Source organism: Somniosus microcephalus, unplaced genomic scaffold (assembly GCF_052327205.1).
Source record: "Somniosus microcephalus isolate GS21.2 unplaced genomic scaffold, FLI_Smic_1.0 unresolved_chr4, whole genome shotgun sequence".
Taxonomy (NCBI): Eukaryota; Metazoa; Chordata; class Chondrichthyes; order Squaliformes; family Somniosidae; genus Somniosus; species Somniosus microcephalus.
In genome coordinates, this window is record NW_028225182.1 from 35,695,102 (window position 1) to 35,721,208 (window position 26,107).

Sequence of the window (26,107 nt, forward strand, 5' to 3'; positions counted from 1 at the left end):
TGTTTCCCCCTCGTGATGTCCTTTTAGTTATCAGCAGGGACGGGGGAGCTTGTCCTGTTTTGCAGACTACGAGTTAGGGGCAGTGGGTGAAGCTCAGGCCCACACTGATCATCTATAAGGGGTCCTCCCCACAAGGGACAGGACACCACTAACAAGAACAAAGAGTCTGTCCGAACTAATGTCCCACAGTACATATCAACTGATTAAGGTCCAACTTTCCGATCCGGTAAAATGAGGCAATGATCCCATCCGGATCCAGCCACTTGTAGAAGCTTCTGGAAAACCCATTGGACTCCGAGTGTTTGCGCGCCAGGCTCCCTGGAGAGGGAGCGGGCAATGCCCACCGGTACACTCGAGGCCTCCCGCAACCGATGGGCACCGCAGGGAATGGAGAGTCTTATCGACACGAGTAACATAATTATGATTTACTTTTATGAGTTTCCTGTTGTTTTGTCGAAAGAACATTCTGTGTTTGAGTTCCTTTGTTAGTTGTGCCAACTTAAAGAGGGAGGCCAGGTATAAATTCGTTCCTCTGTTGATGACACCGGGACAACCCATGTCATTTTATGGCTCAATTAAAGAAATCCACATTAGACATAGGAACATGGGAACAGGAGGAGGCCATTCAGCCCCTCGAGCCTGTCGCCTCATTCGATGAGATCATGGCTGATCTGGGACCTAACTCCATATACCTGTCTTTGGCCCATATCCCTTAATAACTTTGGTTATCAAAAATCTATCAATCTCAGATTTAAAATTAACAATTGACCCAGCAACAACTGCCGTTAGCGGAAGAGAGTTCCAAACCTCTCCCACCCTTTGTGTGTAGAAGTGTTTCCTAACTTCACTTCTGAAAGATCTGGCTCTAATTTTTAGGCTATGTCCCCTTGTCCTGAACTCCCAACCAGCGGAATTAGTTTGTCTCTGTGTACCCTATCGGTTCCCCTTAATATCTGGAAAACTTCAATCAAATCACCCCTTAACTTTCTAAATTCCGAGCTTCTCACCATTGGGAAAGTACGCTGATCTATCCTTTTTAGATCCAAAGTGGATGACTACTGTATTAATGGTGCCCATCAAAATGTGCCCTTGTGGGACTCTTTCAGGTGGGGGTGATTGACCAAATTGTAATAGGCCCTCCTGGCAATAAATCCATCAGTTCTGTCTTTCTTTTCCTTTTTTTATTCTTTTTTTTTCTTTTTTTTCAAGTTTTATTTAAAGTTTTATTAATTTACAGTTGATTAGTTTAATCAAAAGAGCACCCCTAATTGGTCGAATGTTTTCTTAAGTTACAGTCAATTGCTTTAATCAAAAAGAGCAGCCAAATTTTAAATTAATTTGTTAAGGTTCCTTTAAAGTTTTATTTATAAACTAATTGGTTAATCACCCACACAAAAAAGATTACTGTAGATTTGCTTAACCACCCAATCAAAAGGGTCACTCCGATTGGTTGAATTAAAATAGGCCCTCCTGGCAATAAATCCATGAGTTCTGTGATTGGGTAGAAATTGTGGAGATTGGGGTTAATTGTCTCAATGTGACTGCAGGTTGTGTGTATAAAAGGTGCTTGTTGGTGGGTGCAGGGATAGTTGAGTTGTTTAGTATCATGGGGGATTTTGTAGTGAGGGGTTTGCTCCCAGTGCTGGTGTTAGTTGGAGCTGTTTGTTCCTCTGATATTTGGCAACAGTTTGGGGGCCAGAGGTTTCCATGGAGAAGAGTAAAAGCCACCCCTGGGCCTCAGCGAGTCCCTTCTCCTGGGTCTCCCTTTGGCTCCGGTTTCAGTGTGTCTGAGGGGCGCAGTGTGTCTCCACTGCAGACTGTGAGGGTGCAGTGTGGAGAGCACAACCTGCTGGTCAGGGTACAGATGGATTTATTTGGAACCAGGCACCTGATTAAAGCTGCTGACCTGACCCTGGGGACGGCAGGTTGTCCGTCAACCGGGATCTACTCTCAGAACCACACTGTCCTCTTTGACTATGGGCTCCATGAGTGTGGCAGCAGAGTGAAGGTAATGTGATTCCTCAACTCTTGCTCTAAGCTTGGTGTCTGGAATAGACCCAACTTGTTTTTCCTACCCTGATTCCTGTCTCCTGCTTTTAAAACCTCCAGACTTGTGTTGAATTATGTATTGTCCTTTGCTTTAACTGGTTTTCCTGAGTGTCTCCAACTTTGATCTCGGCCTTATTGGCCTTGATCCTTCACTTAGTTCTTAACTTTTCCTTCCTTACATCCTGTCTTGTGGATTTTCAGGTCACTGGGGGTTTAGTTATCTACAATATTGAGGTTTTTTTCTTCCACTCCTTTGTATCAGAATACAGGGGAGTCTGGCTTAAATGAGGCTTTAATCTTGTTCTATTCATTGCTCTAAATTATCAACCTGTGGCTCCTTTTATTGAAGTGAAGCTGTCCTTTCATTGAATCTTTATTCTGTTTAATTGTCTTGTGCTTGCAATCCCCCTCCTTGCTTTAGCTGCTGAGGCTGCACAACTTCCAACCACCTGAGTAGAATGTTGTCCATTTCTGAACCTGATGTCTTTCAGATGTCTGGAGATTTCCTGGTCTACGCCACCCACCTGAACCACACCCCCAAGGCCCATGGATCTGTCATTGTGAGAACTAATGGAGCTGTCGTTCCCATTGAGTGCCACTATTTTAGGTAAGATTCTTTACACTGTCGCAAATAACGTCTACAGCTGGTGTAGTTCTCTGACCTTGTCCTAAAATGGCTCCGTTGTCTTTCCAGGAAGGGCAATGTGAGCAGTAACCCGATCAAGCCCACCTGGATCCCGTTCAGCTCGACCAAGTCTGGAGAGGGGCTTCTGTCATTCTCTCTGCGCCTAATGAACGGTATGTGATGGGTGGATGTGGAATGATTTCCTGTAGTCACCCATTGGCAGTTGTACCCAGTCTCCAACCCTTGTCCCTCTTGTACTTCAGATGACTGGCTCACAGAGCGCACCTCGACTGTCTACTACCTGGGTGACCTCATTCACATTGAGGCCTCTGTTTCAATGACCAACCACATGCCCCTGAAGCTCTACATTGATCGCTGTGTCGCTACGTTAAGCCCAGACACGGACTCCACCCCGCGATACAGCATCATTGACTACAATGGGTAAGGAGCACTCTGCTTTCTCCAGCTAGTCCTGTCTCAATGGCTTCTCTTGATTCACTCCATGTCCCTTTTTAAAAAAATTATTTCTTCAGTTGCCTCCTGGACAGCAAAGCTGAGGACTCCTTCTCAACCTTCGTGTTGCCAAGAGACGGGCGTGAGCTGGACAAGCTCCACTTTGACCTGGATGCGTTCCGCTTCTTTGGAGATGACCGTTCCTTGGTAAGAGGAAGCCGACCATTGCAAAGTATTTACAGCCAATCTGCATAACTGGGTTGTGCTCCACATGAGTGTCCTCCCACCCCTCTTCATCTAACTCTCCAACATATCCTTCTATTCCTTTCTCCCACCTGTGTTTATCTAGCTTCCCCTTAAATGAATCTACACTATTCGCCTCAACCACTCCCTGTGGTAGCGAGTTCCACATTCTCACCACTCTCTGGGTAAAGAAGTTTCCCCTGAAATCCCTCTGCTGTATATCCTGTGATCCTATGAATCACGAACATTAACCACTTTTCTCTGTTTCTGGCCAGCTTGCTATCCATTCTGCTACTTGTCCCCTGAATCCACCTGTTCATTGAGTTCCCAAGTTGGGAGGGAGTCACTATATAATGACTTGTGTTGACTGTGTCCCTCAGATTTTCATCTCCTGTCACCTGAAGGTTGCTGCAGTGGATCGGAGAGATTCCATGAGCAAAGCTTGTACTTTCCAGAAGATGCAGAATGTGTAAGTGCCCCCTCTCTCCCTCAGGGATGTGTTGTGTGGGGAAGTGATGCCCAACCTGATTGTGAAACTGATTCTCTTGTTTAGCTGGGCTCCATTGGAAGTATCCAACAATGACGTTTGTGCCTGTTGTCACTTGGGCAACTGCAGTGCCACAAGGGAGTTTGGATTTGATTCCAGAGGAAGGAGGGATCTTGTACCTGAAGCTGGTAGGACATTGATTCTCTAGATGTTGGAGGTTGCCCTTTACCCTCTCTCTAACTGGAATGTTTGATATTGCAGGGAGTGATGCTGAATTGAAGTGGGAGGGTGAGGCCTCCCTTGGACCCCTGGTCATTCTGGACACTGATGTGACAGACCTGGCAACTGAGTCCCTTAATGAGGTTGAGCAACGGATGGCGGAGAGGTCTCCAGGTGGTGAGTTGGCCGACTGCTAGTTTCCATTTCCCTCTCAGTATTTCCTTCACTCACTGTTGGTTTCTCATTGCTGTTTAGGTGTGGAGTCTGAGGTGGTCCTGATGGTGGCCCTGACTGTGACTGCTGTCTCTCTGATCTCTGCTTCTTTGATCGCCTTGTTCCTGTACAGGAAACACAAGCAAACCCTGCGCAACAACTTGTGATTAATAAAGTGGTGAAATTAGCAAATCTGTCATGGTTATTGCTTACATTTGGTCATTGATTTAAGGCTGGGGATTTGCATTCTGAATATGGGAAGTTTTCCATATTTATTTACTTCCATTAATGATTCTCGACCCAGTGGCATGCCTGCTGAGTGTATTTAATCTTTTCACCAGATATCGGGCTACTGGGGTATCTGCCCCATTTCACTAGTTTATTAACAGCAACTTGGAAGTGTTTGCCTGGAGCGAGTTATCTTGGCCTGCTGTTTGTCCCTTGTTAAGGAGGTTTGTGGGGCTCTTGTGGAGTGAGGTTCGTGGGACTGATTATTGAACCCCATGAAATTGCAATGTTCCTGGAAATTTTAATGCTGGGATTAGTTTATTACTAGAAGTGGAGGTTGTTTAGTCCTCTATAACTGACTGGGATAATGAGTCTACATGGGGTAGATGTCCATATTCTAAAAATGATAGCGGCACTAGCGAGGGTGCAAAAAACATTTACTAGGATGATGCCAGAACTGAGATTTGGCTTATTAGGAAAGATTGACCTGTTTGGGTTGCCTTCTCTAGGAAAGAGAAGGCTGAGGGTGTTTAAAATTATGACTGGGTTAGATAGAGATGTTTCCACTTGTGGGCAAGACCAGAACTCAGGGCCTGTAACTACAAGGTAGTAACTAACTAATGACTCCAATGGTGAATGCAGGAGAAACTTCTTTACCCAGAGAGTGGTGAGAATGTGGATCTCGCTATCACGGAGTGGTTGAGGCGAATGGTGTAGCTGCATTTAAGGGGGAGCTCTAAGCATGAGGGAGGAAGGATATGCTGTTTGGGTGAGATGAAGGGTGGGAGGAGGCTCGTGTGGAGCATGGACTAGTTGGACTGAATAGCCTGTTTCTGTGCTGTCGATGGCTTGTTAACCTGCAGGATTAGTCACCTGAGGAATTGCATCTCTGAAGGCCCCTTAAATGGCTTTCGGTCTTGGCCGTGGCTCAGTGGACAGCGCTCTAGCCTGAGTCGGAAGGTCGTAGGTTCAAATCCCACTATAGAAAGCTTGAGTACAAAAGCCAGGCTGACACTCCCAGTGCTGCACTGTCGGAGGTGCCATCTTTCGGATGAGAAGTTAAACCGAGGCCACTTCTGGCCCCTCGGGTGGATGTAAAAGATCCTGTGGCACTTTTTGGAAGAAGAGCAGGGGAGTTCTTCCCTCTGACCAATTGTTATCCATCAGCCAACATCATAAGATGATCTGGCCATTATCACATTGCTGTTTGTAGGCTCTTGATGGGCTGCCATGTTTCTGACAACAGTGACTACATTTCAGAAGTAATTCATTGGTTATGAAGTGCATTTTTTAATTTGTTCATGGGATGTGGGTGTCACTGCCAAGACCTGCATTTATTGCCCATGCCTAGTTAGGCTTGAAGGTGGTGGTGGTGGTGGTGGTGAGCTGCTTTCTAGTCCAGCTGCAGTTGGGCAGGGAGTTGTAGGATTTTGACCCAGCGACTATATGAAGGGACGGCGATATATTTCCAAGTCAGGATGGTGTGTGTGTGTGACTTGGAGGGGAACTTGGAGGTGCTGGTGTTCCCATGCGCCTGCTGCCCTTGTCCTTCTAGCTGGTAGAGGTCATGGATTTGGGAGATGCTGCCGAAGAAGCCTTGGTGAGTTGCTGCAGTGCATCTTGTAGATGGTACACACTGCAGCCACAGTGTGCCGGTGGTGGGGGGAGTGAATGTTTAAGTTGTTGGTGGGACATCCTGAACGTGGTATGGTGCTGTATAAATAAAAGATTGTTCTTTCTAAACATCTCTGACGTGAGTGTGGGACCTGCAATAAAAAATAATTATGTCTAACCAACATACTAGGTCCCCAAGTGGGATTGAGTTGCCGTACTGGATCTCCAACATCAGGTGGGGCTAGAATCCACACAAACTTAACGAGCACACTTTTGTATCTCTCGTGGCCGACCCTGGTCAGTGAATGCTGGCTGAAATCTGCAGTAGGACTGTTGTCAATACTTAACCACTTACATTTATGTCGCCCCTTCAACGTACTGAAATGTCCCAGAAGCGCTTTCAATTAAAATTTGACACCAAGCCACATAAGGAGATATTAGGGCAGATAACCAAAAGCTTGGTCAAAGAGGGAGGTATTAAGGAGCATGGAGCGCTGGAGAGGTTTAGGGAGGGAATTCCAGAGCTTGGGGCCCAGGCAGCTGAAGACAAGGCCACCAACGGTGGAGCGATTGAAATCTGGGATCCTCCAGAGGGCAGAATTGGAGAAGTGCAGATATCTCGGAGACGGGGGTGTTGTAGGGCTGGAGGCCTCAGGATGTCCCAAAGCGCTTTACAGCCAATGAAGTACTTTTGAAATGGAGTCACTGTCGTAATGTGGGAAACGCAGCAGCCAATTTGCAAGCTTCCAAAAACAGCAATGTGAAAATGACCAGATAATCTGTATTTAGTGATGTTGATTGAGGGATAAATATTGTCCCCAGGACACTGGGGAGAACTCCTCCTGCTCTTCTTCCAATAGCAGCCGTAGGATCTTTTACATTCACCTAAGAGGGCAGATGGGACCTCGGTTTAACGTTTCACCCAAAAGATGGCACCTCTGACAGTGCAGCACTCCCTCAGCATTGCACTGGGAGTGTCAGCCTGGATTATGGGCTCAAGTCTCTGGAGTGGGACTTGAACCCTCGACCTTCTGACTCAGAGGCAAGTGTGCTACCGGCTGACACCTTTAAGAGGGGAGGTTTGCTAGCACTGCTGGGGGGGGTTTAAACTAACTTGGCAGGGGGATGGGGTACAGAGTGGAGCTATAGTAGGGGGTGATTTACAGCCAAATACAGAGGGAAAAATAAGTCAGCTGGGAAGGCAAAGCAAATATGTGAAGGCAAAAGAGAATATGGCAGGGCTGGAAGGCATTTATTTTAATGCAAGGAGTCTTGCAAATAAGGTGGATGAACTGAAGTTGTTGTTGAACACATGGGAGTACGATATTGTTGCTATCACGGAGACATGGTTGAGGGAGGGTCAGGACTGGCAGCTCAATATTCCGGGGTATAGAATCTTCAGGCGAGACAGAGGGGGGTGTAAAAGGGGAGGGGGTGTTGCAATATTAATTAAGGAGTCAATTACTGCTGTAAGGAGGGATGATATATTAGCGGGTTCCTCTAATGAGGCCATATGGGTAGAACTTAAAAACAAAAAGGGGGCAAGCACTTTGCTGGGAGTGTACTATAGGCCCCCAAACAGTCAGGGGGAGATAGAGGAACAGATATGTAGGCAAATCTCAGAAAAGTGTGAAAATAATAGGGTAATAATAGTGGGGGATTTCAACTTCCCCAATATAAATTGGGACAGTCAGAGTGTGAAAGGCTTAGAGGGTGCAGAATTCTTAAAGTGCATCCAGGAGAGCTTTTTGAGCCAACATGTAGAAAGTCCTACAAGAGAGGGGGCGGTACTGGACCTAATTCTGGGGAATGTAGCCGGGCAAGTGGTGGAAGTGTCAGTAGGAGAGCATTTTGGCGACAGTGACCACAATTCGGTGAGATTTAAGGTGGTCATGGAAAAAGACAAAGACGGCCCGGAAATAAGGGTTCTAAATTGGGGGAAGGCCGATTTTAATATGATAAGGCAGGATCTGGCCAAATTGGACTGGGAGCAGCTACTTATAGGAAAATCCGCATCAAAACAGTGGGAGACTTTCAGAAGGGAAATAGAGAGAGTACAACGCCAACATGTTCCTGTAAAGGTCAAGGGTGGGACCAACAAGCAAAGGGAACCTTGGATGACAAGGGATATACAAAAATGTATTAGAAATAAAAGGGGGGCTTTTGGCAGTTACAAAAGACTAAAGACGGAAGAAGCCCTCGAGGAGTATAAAAAATGCAGGGGCATACTTAAAAAAGAAATTAGGAGGGCGAGGAGGGGCCATGAAATAACACTGGCGAGCAAAATAAAGGAAAATCCTAAGATGTTTTATAAGTATATTAAGGGCAAGAGGATAACCAGGGAAAGGGTAGGGCCCATTAGGGACCAAAGTGGCAATCTGTGTGTAGAGCCAGATGATGTAGGCGGGGTTTTAAATGAATTTTTTGCATCTGTGTTCACTATGGAGAAAGACGATGCAGACATAGAAATCGGGCAAGGGGGCTGTGACATACTTGAACATATTAGCATCGAGAGGGAGGAGGTGCTAGCGGTTTTAGCGGGCCAAAAAGTGGATAAATCCCCAGGCCCAGACGAGATGTATCCCAGGCTGCTGTGGGAGGCAAAGGAGGAGATTGCAGGGGCTCTGACACAAATTTTCAGAACCTCTCTGGCCACAGGGGATGTACCAGAGGACTGGAGAACAGCTAACGTAGTACCATTATTCAAGAAGGGTAGCAGGGATAAACCAGGGAATTACAGGCCAGTGAGCCTAACATCTGTGGTAGGGAAATTATTGGAAAAAATTCTGAGGGACAAAATTAGTCTCCACTTGGAGAGGCAAGGATTAATCGGGGATTGTCAGCATGGCTTTGTCAAGGGTAAATCATGTCTGACAAATCTGATTGAATTTTTCGAGGGGGTGACTAGGGGGGTGGATGAGGGAAATGCTGTGGATGTGGTTTACATGGACTTCAGTAAAGCTTTTGACAAAGTCCCGCATAGGAGACTGGTCAAGAAGGTAAGAGCCCATGGGATCCAGGGTGCCTTGGCGCGTTGGATCCTAAACTGGCTGAGTGGCAGGAGGCAGAGGGTGATGGTCGAAGGTTGCTTTTGTGACTGGAAGCCTGTGTCCAGTGGGGTACCTCAGGGATCGGTGCTGGGTCCCTTGTTGTTTGTGATCTACATAAATGATTTGGATGAGAATGTAAAAGGTATGATCAGTAAGTTCGCAGATGACACGAAAATTGGTGGGGTGGTAAATTGTGAGGAGGAAAGCCTCAGGCTACAGGACGATATAAACGGGTTGGTCAGATGGGCGGAAAAGTGGCAAATGGAATTTAACCCTGAAAAGTGCGAGGTGATGCATTTTGGACGGACAAATAAGGCAAGGGAATACACAATGAGTGGTAGGACCCTAGGAAGTACAGAGGGTCAGAGGGACCTTGGTGTACATGTACATAGATCCCTGAAGGCAGCGGAACAGGTAGATAAGGTGGTTAAAAAGGCATATGGGATACTTGCCTTCATTAGCCGAGGCATAGAATATAAGAGCAGGGAGGTTATGATGGAACTGTACAAAACGCTGGTGAGGCCACAGCTGGAGTACTGTGTGCAGTTCTGGTCGCCTCACTATAGGAAGGATGTGATTGCTTTGGAGAGGGTGCAGAGAAGATTCACCAGGATGTTACCTGGGATGGAGCGCCTCAGCTATGAAGAGAGGCTGGACAGGCTGGGGTTGTTTTCCTTGGAGCAAAGAAGGCTGAGGGGGGACCTGATTGAGGTGTACAAAATGATGAGGGGCATAGATAGGGTAGACAAAGAGGAACTTTTCCCCTTAGTAGGGGGGTCAATAACAAGGGGGCATAGATTCAGGGTAAGGGGCAGGAGATTTAGAGGGGATTTGAGGAGGAACTTTTTCACCCAGAGGGTGGTTGGAATGTGGAACTCAATGCCTGAAAGGGTGGTAGAGGCAGGAACCCTCACAACATTCAAGAAGCATTTGGATGAGCACTTGAAATGCCATTGCATACAAGGCTATGGACCAAATGCTGGAAAATGGGATTAGACTGGACAGGGATGGATGGGCGGCGCAGACACGATGGGCCGAAGGGCCTCTTTCTGTGCTGTAAAATTCTATGACTCTATGACTCTATGATCTACTGTTGGGGCAGGTTTCCGGTTTATTGATAACATCTGCAATTATATGGTTCCTTACCACGTTAAAATGCCTCACAACACTTCAGGCAGTGCATTACATTTGAAGATCACAGACTCTTCTGCCTGCGATGGGGGTAGAAACTTTTGAGCACGTGCGGTGGGAGCGGTTTTCTGTCGGACCGCCAATCAGATGAGTTTGTTGGCTCAGGTGTCTCTGAACCCCCGAGGTTTGCAGCGCAGCGGGAGGCCGTTCAGCCCATCAAATCAGTGCCAGCTCTCTCTCTCCGATGCAGCATTCCAAACCTGCCTCTCCGAGACTTCCAGTGCAGGGGTCGTAGTCATGTCCTCGACTCAGCGGCTGAGCGTTCCGGCTCACGATGGTCAGGCAGTTCCCACTTCAGCCCTGTCTTTTTTGTTGGCATTTCATCACAAAGACTACGCAAAAAGTGTCAGGCAGATTGCTGGGAGGACTGTGCCAAGGCCCCATTGCCATGGGAACAAGTTGGCTTGGTTAGGCAGTGTGGGCCACACCTGTCCAAAATGGTAAATCAGCCGTCACTGTCCAAAACTAATCCCACTGATCTACTCTCTTCCCATAGCCCTGTATCAATGCCAAACTAACCCCACTGCCCCGCTCTCTCTCCATAGCCCTGTATCAATCCCAAACTAATCCCACTGGCCCGCTCTACCCGAATAGCCCTGTATCAATCTCCAAACTAATCCCACTGCCCCGCTCTCTCCCCATAGCCCTGTATCAATCCCAAACTAACCTGACTGCCCCACATGGTCCCCATAGCCCTGTATCAATCCCAAACTAATCCCACTGCCCCGCTCTCTCTCCACAGCCCTGTATCAATCCCAAACTAATTCCACTGCCCCACTCTCTCCCCATAGCCCTGTATCAATCCCAAACTAATTCCACTGCCCCACTCTCTCCCCATAGCCCTGTATCAATCCCAAACCAATTCCACTGCCCCACTCTCTCCCCAAAGCCCTGGATCAATCCCAAACTAATCCCACTGCCCCGCTCTCTCCCCATAGCCCTGTATCAATCCCAAACTAATCCCACTGCCCCGCTCTCTCCCCATAGCCCTGTATCAATCCCAAACTAACCTGACTGCCCCACATGGTCCCCATAGCCCTGTATCAATCCCAAATTAACCCCACTGCCCCGCTCTCTCTCCATAGCCCTGTATCAATCCCAAACTAATCCCACTGGCCCGCTCTACCCGAATAGCCCTGTATCAATCTCCAAACTAATCCCACTGCCCCGCTCTCTCCCCATAGCCCTGTATCAATCCCAAACTAACCTGACTGCCCCACATGGTCCCCATAGCCCTGTATCAATCCCAAACTAATTCCACTGCCCCACTCTCTCCCCATAGCCCTGTATCAATCCCAAACTAATTCCACTGCCCCACTCTCTCCCCATAGCCCTGTATCAATCCCAAACTAATTCCACTGCCCCACTCTCTCCCCATAGCCCTGTATCAATCCCAAACTAATTCCACTGCCCCACTCTCTCCCCAAAGCCCTGGATCAATCCCAAACTAATCCCACTGCCCCGCTCTCTCCCCATAGCCCTGTATCAATCCCAAACTAATCCCACTGCCCCGCTCTCTCCCCATAGCCCTGTGTAAGATTCGCAATTTTCAGCAAAAATCACGCAAGAAAACTGGATAAAATAAGACTGTTTATTGACCAAAGTAAGCTTGCACAGAAAAACCTTTGATAAAAGGGCATACAAAATGGCCGCCAGGCCCCGTGATCAGTTTATGAACCATTTTATTTCTGTTACTGCAAGCCAGACAGGCTTGTGGATTGAAGACAGTGAGCCCACGAAAGCCAGTCTCTGGGAACCGAAACTCAGAGCAACAGCATACATATTCAATGGATTATAAGTACAGGATGGGGCCCATCAAGATATGGGCGGACAATGTAAAAACACTTATACCCATTTATCGTACAAAGGAAAAACCGTTTAGCAGCCATCAAGGAAAATGTCCGGACCGATCAATATGCGAACCGAGCCACGGTGACAATGCAAAAGACATTGAAAGACATTATCGGCCAGGAAGGCCAGTTTAAGTTATCACCGGCTCCGTTACAAGACAAAGCGCCCCTGCAGAGATTTCTGCCCGCCAAAATTAATACAAAGACAGGACTATGATTTGGCGGGAGATAAGACTGTCCCAAAAGAGTATAACTATGGATTGAAAGTCCATCTAAGTTACTTCGGACTTCGGGTTACTTGAACAACTTCTTCGACTTCAGGCTTCCATTTCTTCAAGAACTTTCTTCTACGAGGAACGAACGAAGGGCGGACGGTGCCCGGATCGGCGCCTCTTCCACTTCGGCAGATCGATGAAAACGTTTTCGTCTTTTTAAAGACGGACGGTTTCGGAAAAAGGACAACGTGGTCGGTGTTCAGCCAAACAAGGCTCGGCCACGACGAGAAGACGACGAGGGTGGCCCGGGTACTGGGGTCGGGAGATCATCGACGACCCAGGCCGACGGAGAAGAAACCCTCTGGAGGACTGGCGATCTAGGCCACAAGATTCTCCCATGTGCATAACCTGCATCTAGGTCTGCTCCATGAACAAAAACCCACGATTGTGGATCTCAACCTTAACGAGCGCTCATCGAGGCTGGGTCTACCCCACCGCCTCGAGGGAGGAGAGAATATCGACTGCGCCAGAAGTTTCCAAATCCACGTGACGACGGAAAGCGGTGCCAAAAAGGCTGCGAACCCCCCTTTCTCGCGATTTCGAGAGTGGTGAGCATGATCCCAAGTTCCCCAGGTCGAAACTTAGTTTAGGTATAGGGGAGGGAGTTAAGGGAAATCGTAATGTGTTTCCCCTTTTTCGATGTGCCGTGTGTTCCCCATTTCCATAGAGTCAAGTTCATAAATTTGTGCATGATTGTAGTAACTTTAATCTGTGCCTATGACATGTATTTTGTAATGCTTCAAACTGTTTAAAAATAAAAGCATCCATTTCGTGCTATTCAACCTGGTCTATTGAGTTCTTTCTCTGCACTACTGTTCTCTGCACCTAAGTCCAAGGTCTAGAACCGTAGGGGGAGTGGGTCGAACCACTCAAGGGTAATTATTGCACGAAGCCTGGCAGGAGACCAGAAAGAGCAAGAGAAGCCCCCTACAGAAATGGCGACCGCGGCAGGACCTTGGCAGCAGGAAAGTAGTGTGTTAGATCAAGATCTGAATAAACGAAATGTGATGGATGAAAGAATAGCAGATTATGTTTTCGGAAAAGTCAACCTCACAAAACAATGGATATCTGATCTACTAAGGGATAGGCGCCCGCTAGACGCAGCCATCAAGTGGACAGCGGGTAGAGAGCATAAGAAATCTGTAGAAAAGGCGGTCTGGCTGATGTGCTACAAGAAGCAAGTCCAGCTTTTGGACCAGGTAGTTGCAGCACAGACAGTCCAGATCAACGGCTTGCTTAAAGGCGTAGAGGAAAAGGTTGCGGGAGGTCAAAAACTGATTGAATCGCTTGACGTGCTGAACCAGGAACGCCGCTCTGTAATTCGCTGCCACGAAACCCGGGTAGAATATTTAAAATGTCAGGTCGTTGAGGCCAAGGCCAGTGAAGGTAGAATGAGAGAGAGGTGTTCCCGTCTAGCCAAACAAGTAGATGCCCAAGAGGAAAAGCTCCTGGGAGCCAGGGCAGCATATAAGATGGCCATGGAGGATAGATCTGAGAACACCGACCACAGCACTTGCCGCCGGGAGCTAGAGGACCTGAGAAAGGCCCTAGCGAAGGCAAACGGGTTGGTGTGTCTCATAAATCCACCAGCGAGTCAGCTGTTGCTAGCCAAGGAATCCAAAAGACCGATTCCACAAGAGGCAGTTGGGGTACCAACCCCCGAACCTTCTGCGCCTCCTGCCTATGAGGAGTCTTGGACTCCGGGACAGGAGACGGAGACGGTAGAGGAAGAGAGCCCTGAGGTAGAGCAACCCCAGACAGTAGAGTCGGGGTCGGCGCCAATGTGTCCAACGAGACACCGGAGGATCGGTCCAAATGAAGAAAATGGCGATGACGGACCCCTTGAGAGTCAGATCATAATGCCTCATAGCGCACGACAGCTAAGAGAGATGATAAGTCACATCCCAAAACTCTCCGAGTCAGGAGATCCCTCCGTGCATTTCAGGGACGTGGAGCAGACCGCAGCAGTCAATGACTGCGACGGGGTTGAACAGTCTAAAATGCTGCTGTTCTCCCTGGACAGTTCGCTCCTCCAGTGTCTCCCTGACGAGAGCAAGAGAGGGCACAGGGACTATGAGTTGCTACGGGATGAGATTCTGGAGATCATGGGAGAGGGGGACGGAACTCCGTTCCTCCGTTTAGAAAAGACAGTGCAGCTAGAGGGAGAACCCCCACGGGTTTTCGCCGACAGGTTGTGGCCAGTGTATCGGCGCAGCTGCCCGGGCGGGCCGGCCCGGGCCGGGCTGGATGGCGAACAAAGGGCTCACTGGCTTCGGTGCCTGGCAGCAGGTTGCCTGCCAGTAGTGAAGGAACAGGCCAAAGCATGGTTTGACCCCACTAACGCCCGCTCCACGGAGGAAGTAGTACTAGATCAGCTCACGATCAGTTATAGAAACAACAAGGGCAAGAAAACGCCTGTTGTGAAAGGAAAGGTGCATGAGGTGAGACCCGCAGCCTCTGCTAAAAAGGAATGGCGTCAGGAGGGAAATCGCCATCCCCAAGCAAATAGCATTTGTTACGGGTGTGGGAAGGAGGGTCATTGGCGCAAGGACTGTAGGAATCCTTGGAAGGATAAGAGGGAGAGAGCGTTCGCCGCAGCCCAAGATCAAGCCCAAGCCCGAGTCGCCAACGGCCCGAGAGTTTACCCAACACCAGCACAACCACAAGTGCAGGCCGCTGCCCCAACACCAGTCCAGAACCCAACCGTAGCCTCTGCCCCGAATAAAGGGGGTGGTGCGGTTGTGGACCCCGCTGCGATCGAGTCAGTCTTGGAGACTATGCGGTCTCTGATGACCTGGCAGGGGAAGGTAGCGGTTGCTAACAGCCCTATCGCCCCCGAGACCCCAGCCGAAACACCTAAATGACTGACGCCCGCGCAGCCCATCTACTTGTGTCCGCTCCGCTATGACGCTTGGAGAAGACCTGTGGTGGAGATGGAGGTGGAGAAACAAAGGGGTAGTTACCTGTTGGATACGGGAGCTTCGTGTACCGTGATCCACACAGACAAACCTTTTGCCTCACCTCTGTCCGCCCAGGCTCCATATTTAGTAGCGGGTTTCACAGGTAGAGCACAGGCTGGCGCGCACTCCCTCCCGCTCTCCATTCAGTTGGGAGCGCTCCACACCACATGGACGTGCATCCTATTGAAGTGGAAAGAGGGGGGGGGAAAGGCATCCTCGGGGCTGATTTCTTGGTGGAACACGGGATCCTCGTGGACCTGAGAAATCACTGTCTCTGGGGAGCCGAGGGCGGTTTAGGTAAGGTAGTCGTAATCCCGGGGAAGGAAGAAAAGGGGGCCCTGTGCACTATGAAGCCATCAGGAGGTTACGATCTCGAGCTCATGATAACAAACGTCCCAACGGACTTGCAGGCGCGTGTGTCAGAAAATCTGACCGCGTTCGCCACCCACAAGCACGACTGCGGGAGAGTCACTGGGTTCGAAGCCAGCGTAGACGGGGACCCCATGATCCGACCCCAAAAGCAGTATAATTTCCCCAAGGAGGCAGAACCCGACATGGAGACAGCAATATCTTCATTGGTACAGCAGGGCGTGTTGAGGATGATAGCCACCCACGTGAACTCCCCATTATGGCCGGTAAAGAAACCGGACAATTCGTGGAGAGCCACGGTGGACTATAGAGTCCTCAATAGTAATATCCCAGCCTGCGCGCCCACGGTAGCAGCAGTTGCAGACTTAATAGGGAGTATTCCAGCATCGGCGACCACATTCACGGTGCTGGACATCTCGAACGGTTTTTGGTCCATTCCGCTGCGGCGGGAGGACCAGTACAAGTTTGCCTTTACTTTCAAAGGGCAACAGTACACCTGGAACTGCTTACCACAGGGTTTTCACAACAGCCCCAGCATTTTCCATCAGTGCATGGCGGGGAGTTTGAAAGAGTTCAGCCAGCCCAACCAGATAGTGCAGTATGTGGACGACTTACTCCTGTTCACAGATACAAGGGAGCAGCACGGCCCACTGTTAGCCGAATTGTTGGAACTGTTAGAAAGGAAGGGTTTCAAAGTAAACCCAAAGAAAGCCCAGATCGGCCAGCAGGAAGTTAAATTCCTGGGTCTGGCCATCCGCGCTGGGGAAAGAGCCATAGATAAGGCCAGACGGGAATCTATACAAGATCTGCCGATTCCCAACACAGTAACGGGTGTAAGGTCCTTTTTGGGATTGACCGGGTACTGCAGAGATTTCATCGAGGACTATGCTGCCACAGCGGCCCCGCTACTTCGACTCTTACACAAGGGAGTCGAGTGGTCTTGGGACGAGGGGTGCCAGGCAGCATTCGAGAAGTTGAAAAGAGATCTGCAGACCGCGCCAGCCCTAGGGGCCATAGATGGGGGAGAGGAGTTCTTTCTGGAGGTAGCCGCTAGTGGGGACAGCCTGAGCGCAGTGCTGCTCCAAGAGCGGCACGGCAAGCTAAGACCAGTAGTTTATTCCTCCAGGGTGCTCACGGATGTGGAGAGGAGTTTCTCCAATTGCGAACGGCATCTCCTGGCCACGCATTGGGCTGTGAACAGATCAGTGATCTTCACAGGGACCTCTCCCATTACGCTCCTCACCCATCACACCCCCACGAAGATGCTTCTGGACGGGAGGATTAAGGATGGGACCATAAGCAGCGCTCGGATTGCGCGCTGGACCCTCCTCCTTTCCCAGATGGATCTCAAAGTCAAAGGCCTCTGCGCGCCAAGGCTCGCAGCCAATATGGCATATCCCGGGACAGCCCATCAATGTTCCGTAGAAGGGGTATGGGAAGTTAACATAGGTTTACGGGCCGGGATACATCCCACGGGCCGCGAGATCTACGTAGACGGTTCTAGCACTGTAGCTGACGGCAAGCGACTCACAGGGTGTGGAGTTTATGACCCTGCGGCAAACATTGCCCTGGCAATTAAGCTCCCCAGCACTATGAGCGCGCAGCAGGCTGAACTGTCCGCGGTGGCATACGTGGTTACCCACCCCGAGATTTTCCCAACCCCATACACGATTTGCTCAGACAGCATGTTCACGTGCAATTCGTGTACAGAGTACCTCGCCATCTGGTCCCGACGCGGGTACACCTCCGCGGACGGGCGGCCTTTAACAGTTAAGCCCTTGCTGGAGAAGATCCTAGCAGCTGTGGGGGAGAAAGGAGAGGTGTTCATCCATAAGGTGAAGGCTCACTCCATTACAGAACCCCGCAGTCAGGGCAACCAGCAGGCGGATGCGCTAGCCAGGGAGGGTGCCCGCAACGGCATTCTCTGGGACCCATACGAACCCGGACCCGTGGCGGCGATCCAAGGCAGGGAGGGAATTCCCGGGAACACAGGGGTGACACTGCCCCCAGACCTAAAGACCGTCCAAACCCTGGATCCCGCCCTAAAAGCAGTCCTAAAAGCCATCACAGAGGGCAAACAGGTAGAAGGTCCGTACAGTACGGCAGCCCTCACAGTCAAAGAAGGTATGCTGTTCCGAGAGGAGCAGTGGGTTGTGCCGCAGCAGCACCGAAGGGAATTCCTGCAATTGGCCCACGAGGGTCCAGGAGCGGGACACCCCGGACCTGAGGTCACCTGGCAACGGGTGGAGCAGGCGGGATGGTGGCCGGGACTTCGGGACGATGTCCGCGAGTTCTGCGCAAGCTGTCTTGTGTGTGCTGCTAACAACCCAGACCCCCACAAAAGGAAGGTGCCCATGGGGCACATCAGGAGGGTAGAGGGACCATGGCAGTCGATTCAGGTCGACTACATAGGGCCCCTGCCCGCCGCCCAGGGAGGCTATAAGTACTGCCTTGTCCTGGTAGATGTGTTCACCAAATGGGTAGAAGCCTTCCCGTGCAGAACAGCTACGGCACTGGGTACTGCTAAGATCTTGATTCGGGAAGTGTTCTCACGGTGGGGACTCCCCCGTTTTGTAGAGTCCGACCAAGGGAGTCAGTTCACCGGTCAAGTAATGCAGAACGCCCTCAGGCTCTTGGGCATTGAGGGAAAGTGGCACGTAGCATACAATCCCCAGTCATCCGGGATTGTTGAGCGTATGAATCGGACCCTCAAGGAAAAGCTGAGGAAAGAGACAATGGGCTCGCCCCAGAAATGGGCGGAGGTCCTGCCTTTAGTCCTCATGGGGATCCGAGCCAGCCAGTCCAAAAGCACGGGGTATTCCCCGCACGAGTTAATGACTGGAAGGATCATGCGAACACCCACCCATGTGCTAGCCCCGGTGCTCACTGAGGGCCAGCTCCGAGAGGTGAAACGGGACAAATTCGCCCAAACCCTCTTGGAGCGCCTGAGACAGATTTATGGGCAGGCGGCTGGGAACATGGGAAGACAGCACCAGGGAAATAAACTGTTGTTGGAACCTCGGAAACAACAAGAGTGGGTAGTCGGGGACCAGGTCATGGTCCGAAACTACGCCAGGGTAGGGAGTTTTGAACCACTGTACATGGGGCCATACAGCATTGTAGACAAAGCCAGCCCCATGGTTTATGCAGTGAAGACGCCCCGACGTACCAAATGGTTTCACATCAACCAGTGTAAACTGTTTAAACCGGGTACACAAGGGCCACCAAAGGGGACCAGGTCTGAGAACAAAGATCCTCAGCCTGTAACAGAGTCACAGACCACACAGGCTGGAGCAGTAGCCTGCGTGAAGGGAGAGGCCATCCCATTGGAGTGGGAGGTCTCATCTTTTGAATGGGATTTAGGCAGGGGAGAGCCCGAACAGCTCAACCTCGCTTTAGACCCAATCACGGAGGAGGAAGAGTCAGAGGACGGCAGTCCCGCCCTCGACTCAAGCTTGGGGGAGGTAGGGAGTGGGGGTGGAGACTCGTTACCTGTAGGGACAGGTGAGGTGGAGTCGGAAGCCACAGATCCCGACCCCGGGGGGACGGAGCCTGAGGGAGGGGAGCTGGAGCCGGCAGCTGTGGAGGAACCACAGGCTGTAACGGTAACAGTCACGACCCCAGGTCCATCGGCCCCGGGAGCCCAACCCAAAGCAGCCCCTCGTAGGTCGGCTCGAGCGCCCCAGCCCAGAAAATTTTGGCCAGATTCTCCCCATCCTCCCCAACCACGGTTTAAAGCAGCCCCAGGAAGACATGATCCCCGTTCAGCAGCGACAGGCTGCGGGGGATCAAGGCCAAAGATCAATGCAGCCCCACCGCAGGGTGTGGCACACGACAGACCTCACAGGGATTCGGAAAGCCGCCCCACGGAGGGCGGCGCTGTACATAAGTTAAGATAGGTAATTATGGTCATAGTTTAAGGAATGTAAAGTATATGGTGTTAAGAGTACAATTTTGAGGTCTGCCCGGTATGTGTGTTTGTTAGGGAGCGGGGTCCAGGAACCCGCGCGTCCAATTAATTTAGGCCAGCACCTATCGGGAGCCCGGCTACATCATTTTGTTGGTTACAGAAACCTGGGATACGATGGAAAGGATTGTCGTCGCGTTCATGGCGATCGGGTGCGGGTGGGCCTACCGAGGCCGCACCAAGGACGTCATCATTTTCGGGTGCTCCGGGGACACGGCCCCCATCGCAACGGATGGGACGGGGGAGCGAGAGGTAGAGGAAACCGCCACCTACTTCCACCAAGGGAGATGGCCAGGTTGGCTGGGAACGAATTCTACGGAATATTCCAGCAATTTTGGTTTTGCCTACCAAGAGACTTCATTAACGTGCCCTCGAGTGAGGATCCTAGCGCCCAGAGTCAGCGTCACCGTGGGAAAGAGGATTTGTCTGGTGTGCAATGGGAACGTACCACCAAGGTGATGGTGGTGGCTACGAAAGCTGGGAAAGGACATGAGAAACTCTACGGTCGAGTGGGAGCGACTGGGTAATAATACCCATCGGACTATTACGGGAACTCACGGACAATTACGTGTGTGTTGGGACAAATGGTGGGAACCGGATGAGGGAATATATGTCTGTATGTGGGGTTCGAGACACGTCTGCCCCAAGGGCGTGTCCATCTTCTTCCAGAGGCAGTGGCAGGATGAAGGGAAGGGGATGGGATGGGATGTTAGCACTCGAGCGTGCGGAGCCCCATACTCCCCTATTCCGGTGAACGCCACTGAACTCATCACCCGCCCACGCAAGCCCCTGCCCACGCTTCCGGTAGCACTAGCCCAGAAAGGAGGGTGCCCAACCACCACCAAGGGACCCGGGAACGGTTTAGTATTGGTACCCACCGGTCAGGTGCTGTACCAAGGGGTACACTACGCGGTGGCCTCAGTGATTTTAAATCTCACTGAGGTAAGATTGCCGGAGTGGTGTCCCAAAGAAACGGAACAATTATACCAGGTCCTGTTAACCAGTATGTTTAGACAATTTTACGAATTTGACTTTGCCGACATCGACAGAGACAAATTATACACCACACCGCCAGAAGTTTTGGATCGAGTCGGGAGGCAAAGAAGGGGTACTGTAAATTACATATTCACTGCTTTTAATACCGGGACATCTGTTGTCAACGCTCTAGATAACGTGGAGCTGCAGACACAGATCAACGGTTTAAAAGCCCAGTTAAGGAACATATTGACAGACGAAAACAAGGTCGTGGGTTCTGAGTTGCATGAGGACCAGGCCATGACACTACACTTTAAGGACATAATTGCTGAGCTGGAGAAACACGCGAGAACGGTAAATGCACTCATTAAGGAGGATCGGAATGCGTCCGATCAAGCTGCGCAAAACGAGGCCTGTGTGCTGTACGGGGCGTGGTTATTGGGCGAGGGCCGCAGTAATCTTGAGGATTTAAAACAGGGTTTGGTCCCGTCCTGGATCAGCAACAAGCACTTGCAAGCGCTCCACCCTTTTGAGAATGCATTAAGCCCGTGCCAGCTCAGACTAGCCGCAGAAGCATACCCAGTTCCAGTGGACTGCGGACATTCGAATCACACTATTATGGGAATAGTAGTAAGAATGCCGGTGTTGGGTCCCGCAGCAAAGCCCGCCCCGGTATACAGAGTAGAGAACATTGGAGTCATTCAGGGGGGCGCACACATTCGTTACGCAGTGGTCCCGCCTTACGTCATCAGATGGGAGCGTACGATGACAGGCACCGACCTCTCGGGATGTCGGAGCCGGGGAGCACACATCATCCTGTGTCCCCAGCACTTGAATGCCTTTTTGAAACCACAGTGCGGGTTCAGAACCGCTAGCGCGAAGCCGGTGAATTGCACCATGGAGGCAATGGCAGAGGACCATGTGCCCCCACAGGTAGCATATATCGGGGGTGGGACATACTGCGTCACCACTGCAGCGCCTCAGTACCGATATGGACAACACGAGTGGTGTTCGGTCGGTGATAGCAGTTTCTGTTTCAAACCCAGGGCCGAGGTTCAAGTGGCACAACAACGAATTGTTCCCATTCCTGCGCCCTCCACCGTACACCTCACTATCAAAGAGAATTTCACAGACTTACAACGATTTGTCGCGCATTTTGGTTATGTCATTCCCCCTCTTCCAGAACACCTCACCAAGATTTTAAAAGCCGTTATAATTTCGCAGAAACATTTCTACACACTGGAGCAGAAGACTTTAGAGATAGGAAAAGACATATTGGACATAACCATCCCACCATGGTGGGACTTGTTCACCAACATAGAGGTCCCCGCCTGGATTAGAATAGCATCCCATATCCTAGTAGTATGTCAGGTTTTGATTGTGATATTTTTGCTCTTCGTGCATTGCAAAAGAGGCAAACGCCTCCAGAGGCACGAGAGCACAGGAGAATGGAGAGAACGCTATGTGCGAATGGGGGAAGCAGATACCCCACTCTAAGCTGCTAGTATAAGATTAAGCGTCCCTCCATTTAAAAAAATTTTTGTTGATTGTTTTGGGTTATAAGGAAATAAGTATTGTTATGTTATTAGTTGTTCTTAAGTTTTTTTTTGGATTAATAAAAGATGCATGCAGATGGCGCAAAAGGGTATCAACCCCTGCCCATCTGACAGGTGAAGGTGTTATAGTTTAAGATTTGCTGTCTATGATTCCAAATGTGCATGAGGTAATTTTCATTTTCTCCGGAAATGGGAACTGCATGTGTCGTGAGGGGCATAGATAGTTAAGTGCCAGGAATGTTTGGATGTGGGGAATCAGGGAAAATTTGCTCATCAAGGATTATTGATACTTTAAGCAAGCTATCAGTATCACAGGGGGGCCTGTAAGATTCGCAATTTTCAGCAAAAATCACGCAAGAAAACTGGATAAAATAAGACTGTTTATTGACCAAAGTAAGCTTGCACAGAAAAACCTTTGATAAAAGGGCATACAAAATGGCCGCCAGGCCCCGTGATCAGTTTATGAACCATTTTATTTCTGTTACTGCAAGCCAGACAGGCTTGTGGATTGAAGACAGTGAGCCCACGAAAGCCAGTCTCTGGGAACCGAAACTCAGAGCAACAGCATACATATTCAATGGATTATAAGTACAGGATGGGGCCCATCAAGATATGGGCGGACAATGTAAAAACACTTATACCCATTTATCGTACAAAGGAAAAACTGTTTAGCAGCCATCAAGGAAAATGTCCGGACCGATCAATATGCGAACCGAGCCACGGTGACAATGCAAAAGACATTGAAAGACATTATCGGCCAGGAAGGCCAGTTTAAGTTATCACGCGCCCCTGCAGAGATTTCTGCCCGCCAAAATTAATACAAAGACAGGACTATGATTTGGCGGGAGATAAGACTGTCCCAAAAGAGTATAACTATGGATTGAAAGTCCATCTAAGTTACTTCGGACTTCGGGTTACTTGAACAACTTCTTCGACTTCAGGCTTCCATTTCTTCAAGAACTTTCTTCTACGAGGAACGAACGAAGGGCGGACGGTGCCCGGATCGGCGCCTCTTCCACTTCGGCAGATCGATGAAAACGTTTTCGTCTTTTTAAAGACGGACGGTTTCGGAAAAAGGACAACGTGGTCGGTGTTCAGCCAAACAAGGCTCGGCCACGACGAGAAGACGACGAGGGTGGCCCGGGTACTGGGGTCGGGAGATCATCGACGACCCAGGCCGACGGAGAAGAAACCCTCTGGAGGACTGGCGATCTAGGCCACAAGATTCTCCCATGTGCATAACCTGCATCTAGGTCTGCTCCATGAACAAAAACCCACGATTGTGGATCTCAACCTTAACGAGCGCTCATCGAGGCTGGGTCTACCCCACCGCCTCGAGGGAGGAGAGAATATCGACTGCGCCAGAAGTTTCCAAATCCACGTGACGACGGAAAGCGGTGCCAAAAAGGCTGCGAACCCCCCTTTCTCGCGATTTCGAGAGTGGTGAGCATGATCCCAAGTTCCCCAGGTCGAAACTTAGTTTAGGTATAGGGGAGGGAGTTAAGGGAAATCGTAATGTGTTTCCCCTTTTTCGATGTGCCGTGTGTTCCCCATTTCCATAGAGTCAAGTTCATAAATTTGTGCATGATTGTAGTAACTTTAATCTGTGCCTATGACATGTATTTTGTAATGCTTCAAACTGTTTAAAAATAAAAGCATCCATTTCGTGCTATTCAACCTGGTCTATTGAGTTCTTTCTCTGCACTACTGTTCTCTGCACCTAAGTCCAAGGTCTAGAACCGTAGGGGGAGTGGGTCGAACCACTCAAGGGTAATTATTGCACGAAGCCTGGCAGGAGACCAGAAAGAGCAAGAGAAACCCCCTACACCTGTATCAATCCAAAACTAATCCCACTACCCCGCTCTCTCCATAACCCTGTATCGATCCCAAACTAATCCCACTGCCCCGCTCTCTCCCCATAGCCCTGTATCAATCCTAAACTAATCCCACTGCCCTGCTCTCTCCATAACCCTGTATCGATCCCAAACTCACCCTTGCCTCTGACTTAGACGTTTGTGGATTTAAGTCCCACTCCAGAGACTCGAGCATAATAATCTCGGCTGACACCCCAGGGCAGGACTGAGGGAGTGCTGCACTGTCGGAGGTGCCGTCTTTCGGCCGCAATGCTAAACTGAGGCCCCGTCTTCCCTCTCAGATGGACGTAATAGATCCCATGGCCACTATTTCGTAGAAGAGCAGGGGAGTTATCCCCAGGTGTCCTGGCAAATATTTATCCCTCAATCAACATCACTAAAAACAGATGATCTGGTCATTATCCCGTTGCTGTTTGTGGGAGCTTGCTGTGCGCAAATTGCTGCTTTCTTTCCGACATTACAATAGTGACTGCGCTCCAAAAAGTACCTCATTGGCTGTAAAGCGCTTTGGGATGTCCTGAGGTTGTGAAAGGCGCTATATAAATACAAGTCTTTATTTTTTTCTTTTACAGGCGACTTTGGGCCGATGGTTCCCAAAGCTCTCCACCCAATGGGGGCACTTTGGTTTGGTTTTTGGTTGATGACATCGCCCAGTGTCTTCCTATTGATGGTTTTGGAGAAGGTCAACCCAATCTCTGCCTCTTTCTTTATCATAGGCAACGGCCTATTAAAAGTCAACCACGTGCTCCCTTTTTAAAGGGTCGCAAACGATAAGGTCTGTAAATTAACATAAATTTGAAAGGAACCTTAACAAATCAAATTAAAATTTGGTTGCCGGGGGTGGTGATGCACTCCATTCTCCGCGGCGCCCACCGGTCGCGGAAGGCCTCAAGCCTGCCAGTGGATACCGCGTACTCCATATCCAGGGCCACCCGGGCGCGAACGTGGCCGCGGAAGAGAGGCAGGCAATCGGGCAGCTCTTTCCCACCCTCTTTCCAGTTGCCTGTTGACACAGCCGAGGCGAAAACTCCCTTTCGTCTTCTGTGTCGCCGCGAGATCACCGGGACAAGCTCTGGTTCAACCTGGATGCGTTCCGCTTCTTTGAGGATGCCAGGGACCTGGTAAGAGTTGGCCAGATGTTGGAAGGTAAGACGGTGAGCGTTGACGCTGAGTAACTCCTGGATGTGTCTCCTGCAGATCTTCATCAGTTGCCACCTGAGAGTAGCTGCAGCAGATCAAAGGCCGGATTCGGTCAACAAAGCCTGTTCCTTCCACAAGCCAGCCAACCGGTGAGAGGAATCTACCCCCGAATGGTGGACCTCTTTCTTTTTGGCGTATGGATGCATTCTGACTGATGGCTTGCTTCCTTGTTTAGATGGTCCCTGGTGAACGAGTTGGGCCTGTCCCTGGTGGAAGGATCCAATGAGGTTTGTGCCTGTTGTGATGGGGGCAACTGCAGGGGCGAGAGATTGCGATCTGGAGGAAGACCACACTCCAGGTGCAGGAGGGAGGTCCCATCTGAGCTTGGAATGTTGTGTTGGGTGTTGAGGGTGAAGAAGGATGTTTTGTAACTGGATGGAACTAATTGTTGCAGAATCTGAGCCTGTGTGGGAGAGTGAGGCCTCACTTGGACCTCTGATCGTTCTGGATGTAGATCTGGACCTGGTTCTTTCGGTGGATAGTGAAGCTGTTGGGACTCGTGAGGATGTTCCGAGTTCTTATCGAGGTGAGTGTTGATTGTATGAAAACCCAATTCCAGTCCTGTGACTCCTGACTCCATATTGGCTTCTCGTTCTCGGCAGGTGATGTGTGTTCTGAGCTACTTCTGGTCGTGGCTGTGACGTTGGCAGCTGGGGTCCTGATCTCCACCTCTCTGGTGGCCTTCCTACTGTCCAGGAAACACAACTGA

At 50.1% G+C, this 26,107-nt stretch overlaps 1 protein-coding gene across 1 annotated transcript; it reads left to right on the plus strand.

Moving 5' to 3' along the window:
* Nucleotides 1-1,577: 1,577 nt before the first annotated feature.
* LOC147090520 (zona pellucida sperm-binding protein 3-like) lies at nt 1,578-26,107 on the plus strand. Its single transcript, XM_085977042.1, has 10 exons — nt 1,578-2,008; nt 2,541-2,656; nt 2,744-2,847; nt 2,938-3,115; nt 3,208-3,269; nt 25,255-25,319; nt 25,396-25,487; nt 25,574-25,723; nt 25,791-25,924; nt 26,001-26,107. Exons 1-10 carry the CDS (start codon nt 1,607-1,609, stop codon nt 26,105-26,107), a joined length of 1,410 nt encoding a protein of 469 aa, XP_085833168.1. The 5' UTR covers nt 1,578-1,606.

Coding starts and splice junctions, on each gene's coding strand:
- LOC147090520 (XM_085977042.1), top strand. CDS start 1,607: ATGGGGGATTTTGTAGTGAGGGGTTTGCTCCCAGTGCTGGTGTTAGTT. Junction 25,488..25,573: donor TTCCACAAGCCAGCCAACCG/GTGAGAGGAATC, acceptor TTCCTTGTTTAG/ATGGTCCCTGGTGAACGAGT. Junction 25,724..25,790: donor AGGGAGGTCCCATCTGAGCT/TGGAATGTTGTG, acceptor ACTAATTGTTGC/AGAATCTGAGCCTGTGTGGG.